General features: G+C 43.5%; 1 protein-coding gene across 1 annotated transcript in view; it reads left to right on the forward strand.

Annotated features, from left to right (window-relative positions):
* Fkbp5 (FK506 binding protein 5) overlaps positions 1–8,509 on the forward strand; it is a 104,073-nt gene that overhangs the window by 85,742 nt on the left and 9,822 nt on the right. Inside the window, exons 7-8 of the mRNA XM_013029625.1 lie at positions 2,615–2,705; positions 4,686–4,769. Coding sequence (XP_012885079.1) covers positions 2,615–2,705; positions 4,686–4,769 — 175 coding nt within the window. The remainder of the gene's footprint in view (positions 1–2,614; positions 2,706–4,685; positions 4,770–8,509) is intronic.

Consider the following 8,509-nt stretch of genomic DNA (forward strand, 5'->3'; position numbering starts at 1 on the left):
TCTTTTTCCTTTTTTTTTTTTTTTTGTTAGTCGTGGGGCCTGAACTCTGGGCCTGGGTGCTGTCCCTCAGCTCTTCAGCTCAAAGCTAGCGCTCTAGAGCCACAGCGCCACTTCCAGCTTTTTCTGCTTATGTGGTGCTGAAGAATTGAACCCAGGGCCTCATGCATGCAAGGCAACTGCTCTACCACTGAGCCACTTTCCCAGCCCTTCAGCTTCCATTTTCTTGATTAACTGTGGAGGTCAATGAGTAAGCATTTATTCTAAGGAAATGAGGCAAGAGGTAAAGAAAGTAGAACAAGCAACAGAATGTGTGTATTCTTGTTCCTTTGCCCCAGAGACCACTGGGTGTGTCAGCATCAGCCCAGTTTTGACATCTTTCACAACACATACCCTGAAAGTTTGAGTTGATCTTCTGTAATATCATTTCATACATTCAAAAGTAGTTTGGGACTGAAGGCATGGCTTAGCCATTAGGACGTCTGCCTAGCAAATGTGAGGACTGAAATTCCAACCATACTATGCTAGTAAAAAACAGTAGTTTAGCTTAGCAGATAGAATATATTTTGTTGAATACTTGACTAATATGCTGGGCATATTAGGGAGCCCCTGGAACCAGACAAGTAGAACTCCTCTACCAAAGCCCCATTCATTCTAGCAAGTATATGCTTCTTGTATAGTTTAACTTTGTTTGAAGCCAGGTTTAAGCCTGGTGGCTCATGCCTATAATCCTAGCTACTCAGGAGGCTGAGATCAGAGGATCACAGTTTGAAGCCAGCCTGCTCAGGAAAGCCCCGAGACTCCTATCTACAATTTGTAAATGTGGCTCAAAGTGGTAGACCACTAGCCTTGAGCATAAAAAGCTCAGGGACAGTGCCCAGGTGTTGAGTTCAAGCCCCATGACAAACAAAAATATAAACATACATATATATTGATATCTTAGATGGCTCTAAAAAGTAAATTTGCAAATCCCCAGTTTTTTATCCAGTTTTAGCTAAAAACCGCTCCTGTTTTCCAACAGGATAGCTCCATTTTCCAACAGTATATCTCCAGATGAGTGTCTGGGCAGCTATTTTGTATTGTTGTATTATCTGTGTTTCCTGATGTGCCTTTTTGCCTTTCTAATGTGTATTTCCTCATGTTTATTTGATTGGAAGTAGCCAGTAGCTCACACCTGTAATCCTAGCTACTCAGGAGGCTGAGATCTGAAGATCGTGGTTCAAAGCCAGCCCAGGCAGGAAAGTCCGTGAAACTCTTATCTCCAATAAACCACTCAGAAAACTGGAAGTGGCACTGTGGCTCAAGTGGTAGAGCTCTAGTCTTGAGCTGTAGAGCTGAGGGACAGTGCCCAGGCCCAGAGTTCAAGCCCCACGACAAAGAAAGAAAGAAAGAAAGAAAGAAAGAAAGGAGTCAGTACTTGAAGTTTAAAATGTAGAAGAGGGGCTAGGAATGTGGCTTAACAATAGAGTGTTTGCCTAGCATGCATGAAGCCCTGGGTTTGATTCCTCAGCATAATATAAACAGACAAAGTCAGAAGAGGCACTGTGGTTCAAGTGGTACAGTGCTAGCCTTGAGCAAAAGAAGGTCAGGGGCAATACACAGGCCCTGAGTTCAAGCCCCAAAAGTAACCAAAAAAAAGAGAGAGAGAGAGGGCTGAGTGCCTGTGGCTCATGCCTGTGATCCTAGCTACTTTGGGGCTGAGATAGGATCGCAGTTTGAAGCCAACTTGGAGGGAGGAAGGTAAAGACTTTTATCTCCAATTAACCACCAAAAAGCTGGAAGTAGAGGTGTGACTGAAGTGTTAGCCTTGAGCAAAAAAAGGTCAGGGACAGCATCCAAGCCATGAGTTCAAGCCCTAGTGCCGGGGCACACACACATAAAAAGTTAGGAGAGCAGGTATAGTGACACACACCTTTATATAACCACTGTTACTCAGAGGGTGGGAATGGGAAGATCACAATTCAAAGCCAGCTGGAGCAAAAGTTAGACACTCTCAAAGAAGCCAGATACGGTAATCACGCCTGTAATCTCAGGTACTCTCGAGGCAGAAATGGAGAAATTGTCATTCAAGACCAGCCTAGGAAAAGGTAGCAAGACCCTATTGGAGGGATGGGGGACTGAGAGAGAAAGAAAACTAAAAGCAAAAGGACTTGAGGATGTAACTCTGGTGATAGAGCCCTGGCCTTGGAAATGTGAAGCCCTGACTTCAATCCCCAGTACCACAAAAAAAAAAAAAAAAAGTTAAAAGCTTCTTGAAGCAAGCACACCTTTCACAAGCACCACTGGAACAATTACAGTGTCTGAATCTTTGTTGCCCTTCCCGCAGAGGGAGTCCAGCAGAGGAAAAGGCAGTGACATTTAAGCAGGCCGTGTTAAGCACTACAGGTGTCATGTTACAGGCGGATGTAAAGGAGAAAAGAAAGCCAAATGTTCCCTGGCTTCCCAGAAACCTCAGCAGTGCACTTGGCATGGCGTCCTTGGGTCAGCATTGGCTTTGTCTTTGGGTATCTCTGATGTGTGAAACTCTCTGTGAACACAGGGCTTCAGAATACCAAAGGGAGTGCCCGGAAGTTATACACCAATTCTTTTAAAGTTTTATTTTTACTCTCCATTTCAGATATGGTTTTGGAGAGGCAGGGAAGCCTAAATTTGGCATTGAACCTAATGCTGAGCTTATATATGAAGTTACACTTAAGAGCTTCGAAAAGGTGAGAAAATCCAACTTCTCTCCATCCTGGTGCTCTCTCCCACCCGCTTCCTTAACTGCCTTGCCAGGTGGTGCGTCACAGTGGGGTTGATTTCCCAGTTGTGCTTTGTCTCCTGTCTCTGCACTGTTACCAGAGAAGGGACAACTGACCAGCCCAGGAGCTCCGTGTGCTTACTTTGTTTTTATGTGTCAGCCTTTTTTTTTTTTAAACTTAACTTGGGTAAAATCCAAGACTTGTTCCCTTATTTGTTCCTAGACTTGTTCTTTTTGTACTTTTTTTTTTCCTGGGTTGAAGACAAAAAAAGGTTTATGTACTGCCAAGCTGCTCCTTGGGGGCGTGGGGCTCGGCTTTTCAGTGCTGAACGGGTTGTACCCTTCACGGAGTCACGAAGGGGGCCTGTGCTGAAAGCGATGATCCCAAAGGCCCGGCCTGGGGCCACCCTCTGTGTGACCAGGACACAAGAAAGGAATGTAACTGTCCAAGTATAGAAGAGGGAATTTGTCACTTGCCCTAGGTTGAAGAAATGATGCCCCCTTGGAGATCTCTGCAGCCCGGGGTCACTTCTGGAGGCTGCCAGCTTGATTTAACCACAAACACGTAGCCTATGCCTGGGCTAAGTATGTTGTCAACAGCAGCCACATGCTTGTGGGACCTGTACCACACCTTCCTGGGGCCCCTCAGTGACGGGCTTATGTATTCCTTTTTTATTCCTATATAGTATGCATCCTCCTCTCCCTCCCCCTCCATTCTGTACCTTACTCTGAAGAGAAACTGTTGCCCTATAGGCCTGTAGTTTTGATCTAAGAAAGCGAGGGAAGGGCCAGGAATGGGTGGCTCATACCTATAATCCTAGCTACTCAGGATACTGAGATCTAAGGATCAAGGTTCAAAGCCAGCCCGAGCAGGATCGTGCCTAGACTCTGATCTCTAATTAGCCATAACCACTAAATAGCCAAAAGTGGAGCTATGGGTCAAGCTGTGTCCCTTGAGCAAAAAAGCTAAGGGACAGAGTTCAGTACCCTCCTCCCCCCCAGTTCTGACATTTAAAAAAAAGGCCAAAGCTAAAAACCAGGCTTGATGGTACATGCCTATGATGCCGACAAAACTGAGGCCACTTGGACTACATAACGAGACTCTGTCTTCAAAAAAAAAAAAAAAGATTGAAGCCTACATGAAAAATTCATAGCTTCCCTTGTTAACTAGGCTTTTAAATAATTGAGCTGAATCATAAGGAGGCCACATGGTTGCCAGAGAAACTAGTATCGTCCTCACTCACTTAAAGCAGAGGCAGGGCGGCTGCAGTACTGGGATCACAGCCTAATTGTTTTTGGATAGAGAGAATTTTACAGTTAGCACCTAAGCTTCTTAACTGCTTTGCCCTGTAGTGCACTGACCACACCTTAGGAGAAAGAGCACAGGTAGTGTAGACTAGCAGCCGATGGTGAAGTCATGTGTTTATGGCTCTGACGCGACATCTTCGCTGAGCCTTGCTCTCCTAACCTCTTTTACGTGCAAGTCCCCAAGCACACAGATGCAGGTTGTTACTCTTTAGCGCCTGAGTGTAACTGGCTGCTGCAAAGACAACTGCTGGGCCTAGAGTTTTGAAAGTTCTATATGGATCTACAACTGTGACTTGACTACAAGTAGTATTCTCATTTTAGGGTTGAAAACAGGCTTAGAGAAAGTTTGCTAAAATTGTGATTGCTGCTTGCCTGAGGGGAGTGAGGGGGCCTTGCGTTCCTTGGATGGCCTCACCATACCATCTAAAGGTGCACCCTTTTCATGCTCCGCATGGGGCACCTTGGGAAGCGAGTTCTTAAAGCCATATTGAGAGCACTAGCCAACCTGTGACCAGCAGTGACCCAGAGTTTAGCAGCCAACCAGCGTGCCTGGAGTTGGGGTATCCCATAGAAGTAGCTGGCAACAGCTGATGCATTTCCTCCTGTGCTCATCTAACCATTGCCACAAATTTACACACAGGCCAAAGAATCCTGGGAGATGGACACCAAAGAAAAACTGGAACAGGCTGCCATTGTCAAAGAGAAGGGAACTGTATACTTCAAGGTGTGTGAGTCCCTGTCCAACCCTTTCCATGCCAAAGAATTCACACAAGTGTCCATGGGTTGTGCTGAGATTCCCTACTCTGAATTCTGTCAACACCTTCTTGGTAAGAATAAGCCTCAGTTTTTGTAGGTCTTCTGTTTTCTGTGTAAGGAAAGGTGAGAAAATAATGCATTAATGTAAAAAAGGAAAAAGAACACAAATCTCTCTCCCTCTCCTCCTACACATGGTTTAGATTATAAACTTAGCATATAAGCAGACCAGGTGTGGCATGCCCATCCACTGCTATGGGTCAAGACCTAAAGCATCTTGTTGAGTATATGGCAGAAGTGTTTGTACACTGAAAGCAGAATGAACGGGCTAATGGTTAGCAAGTAACAGAATTCATAGAGTTCAGTTGCCATCCTTTTCTTTTCCATTGTCCTGGTATAGCCACTAGTTCACAGGATGCAAGAAAAAAGAATGTGTACAGGTCTCTTGTTTTTAAAACAAATTTTAAAAGTTTATTGAAAGAACTGGGTGCTGGTGCCTGTAATCCTAATTACTCAGATCTGAGAATTAATGTTCAAAGCCAGCCCAGGCAGGAAAGCCTGGGACTCTTACCTCCAATTAATCACCAGAAAACTGGAAGTGGTGCTATGGCTCAAAGTGGAGCACTAGCCTGGAGTGGAAAAAGCTCAGGGACAGCACGGGACCCTGAGTTCAAGTCCTACAACTGATCAGAAAATTTGAATTAAAAAGTGGTGTTGCATGTATTTGTCTGTAGATAAAACAAAGAGACTAATTTCCTTAAGACTCTTTTAATAATACTTTAAAATGAAAAAAGGGAATTCTCTGTACCTATTAAACAGAAAGAAATTTTCACAACACATATCTCCATTTTTTTTAATGTCTTAGCAAGAATTTATTTTAGTATAATGGGGTTAAAGTAGGGAGGAAGGAAAAAAAGAGAGAGAGAGAAACATTTCCAACATGGGGAATAGGAAATGGGAGTTAAAAGACAAATTAACAGTTCTTTTCTGTAGCTTTTATATTTTCTGAGCTGGACAAATACACGTGGTCACAGCAGTCTAGCAACTGCTAATGCTTAAACAATGGTTTTAGAGAGTAAGATGAGTAAAGCTCATCCCAGGACCAGGTAATCTTTTTGGACTTTCTTATCTTTACCCATTATAAATTCTCTATTCAAGGGAGGACTTTCTTTATCCGTTATAAATTCTCCATTCTAAGGAGAAGGCAGACTTAGATAGCCTACCCTGAGTCTCCTAATCTTGTAACTTAACTTTTAAAAGGAGGCCTGTTTGTTGTGGACGAGTATCTTACCAGCTTTTTCAGTTTACTTTGTTTTTAACTTTGAGTGTGGCCCTTTTAATACTTGTTAAAAATAATATAGTTTCCCTGTCTCCTTAGCTATCTATCCTGCTTCATTCCCTCCTGTACATGATTTTGGTCCCTTTTCATTTGAAAAGGCATACCAAAGCGTGACAGTCCTATAGCCATTTCCTGCTGGCAGTAGACTACTAACCTACCTGGAAAGGGGGAACCAAAAAAGTCATTTCTCTACCTAACTTAGAAGGTGAGGTGGGAAACTCGGTTGGCAGGAAATTTGGTTGACAGCATGTCCCATTCAGGACCAACAGATGATTGGGCTCAGAAGACAGCTTGCACTTTTCACGGTGTGGTGAAAAGGATCACATTTCTATTGACCCTGGTGGGTAACTGGTTGTCTTGCGAGATTTCACTCCTGCCTAAGGCTCACTAGTTTCTATCACCAGAGACAGATGAGAGGTTCCTTCAGCTTCCCTATATCCATGAAAGTCACAGGGTCTTGAGACCCACTCATGAAAAGCATCTTGCAGAAAAGGAGCGTTTCACAAGGTGAAAGTTTTAGCAAGGATTTATTTTAGTGAAAAGAGGGAGAAATAGAAAAGGAGAAGCATTTCCTATTCCCCACACAGGAAATAGGAGTTAATGACTCCAAGTAAATGTTGAATATATATTTTGCCAAGAAATATGTCACTACCTATCAGTATTACCATAACTGAACAGAAAAATAAGATACATGGCTGGGAATGTGGCTTAATGGAGAGTGCTTGCCTAGCATGCATGAAAGCCCTACGTTTGATTCCTCAGTACCACATAAGCAAAAAGTGGATATGGCACTGTGGCTCAAGTGATAGAGCTCTAACCTTGAGCATAGAGTGGCTCAGGGACAGAGCCCAGACCCTGAGTTCAGGCCCAGGAGCAGCAAAAAAATAAATAAATAAATAAAATAAAGATACCCCAAGACTGGAGTGAAAAACACGGTGCCTGGGGACTACTCACAGCTTTAAGAAAGTGATGGGGACAATACCAATGGCTTCTAATGGCCATGATGACCCCACACACTCGCTCCACTAAGGAGGCATTGGGCACTCTGGAATATCATAGACTATTCCAGAAACCTTTTTAGTAGCACCTAGGAATGTGAGACTTTCTCCCCACTTTGTTCAACTCTAATCAGAATGCTTTGCAATGTCAAGTGGAAAGGCCATAGTGAGGAGAATTTATTTCTCAAGGTTTCTTTCCTTTTGTTCTTGCCACAGCAAACCATGAAATTAATGATGTTTTTCCAACAGTACGAAGCTGTGGTGCATAAGCATACTGGAACAAGTCTTCCTGAGTAGGTGCTGTAGTGCGTGCCATTGCTGTTACACCTTGTCTGGAGATAGCTGGGTCCATGTTAACCCATTCTTGTGCATGTATAACCAAAATAAAAGCAAGTAATTATCAGTGTAGACAGAAGGTAAAGTGGGGATTGTTTTTCAGACTTCAAGTTGAGAACCTCAATTGGGTCCTGAAATCTATTTAGTAAAAGTATAAGTATAGTTGTATAAAACTTTAGTGAAAATCAAATTGTAATTGAAAACATGTTGCAAGTTTATTTACTTATTTTTGGTTGGTTGTGGGGCCTGAATTTCTTTGCACCTGGGCACTGTCTCTCAGCTCTTTAGCTTAAGGCTAGTGCTCTACCACTAGAGCCACAGAGCCACTTCTGGCTTTTTTTTCTGCTTGTGTTGTGCTGAGGAATCAAACCCAGGGCCTCGTGCATACAAGGCAAGCGCTCTACCACTGAGCCACCTTCCCAGCCCCTTACTTACTTTTTTGTAGTACTGAATTTGAACTCAGGGCCTCACACTTCCAGAGAAACTATTACTTGGGTCATGCCCCTCAGTGCTGCTTTATTTTTTTTTTAAATAGGGCGTTGTGTTTTTTCTCAAGATGATCCACATTTCAATCCTCCTACTTCCACCTTACACATGTCTGGGGTCACAGTTTTCCTCTGCCACACCAAGCTTTATTGATTGAGATAGGGTTCTACTAACTTTTGGTCAAGACTGATCTCAGATCTGAAATCTTCCTGATCTCTGTCTCTTGACTTGCTAGAGTTACAGGCTTAAGTCACCACACCCAGCCCACAAGTTTATTTTCAGCTCTAAATTTTTGTGGATTTTTAAAAATTTCACAGTACTAGGGCTGGGAAGGTGGCTCAGTGGTAGAGTGCTTACCTTGCATGCATGAGGCCCTGGGTTCAATTCCTCAGCACCACATAAGCAAAAAAGAAAAAAGCCGGAAGTGGCGCTGTGACTCAAGTGGTAGAGCGCTAGCCTTGAGCTGAAGAACTGAGGAACAGTGCTCAGGCCCAGAGTTCAGGACCCACGACCACACCTCAAAAAACAAATTCACAGTACTGGGGCTGGGAA

The sequence above is a fragment of the Dipodomys ordii genome, unplaced genomic scaffold, assembly GCF_000151885.1.
Source record: "Dipodomys ordii isolate 6190 unplaced genomic scaffold, Dord_2.0 Scaffold120, whole genome shotgun sequence".
In the NCBI taxonomy this organism is placed as follows: domain Eukaryota; kingdom Metazoa; phylum Chordata; class Mammalia; order Rodentia; family Heteromyidae; genus Dipodomys; species Dipodomys ordii.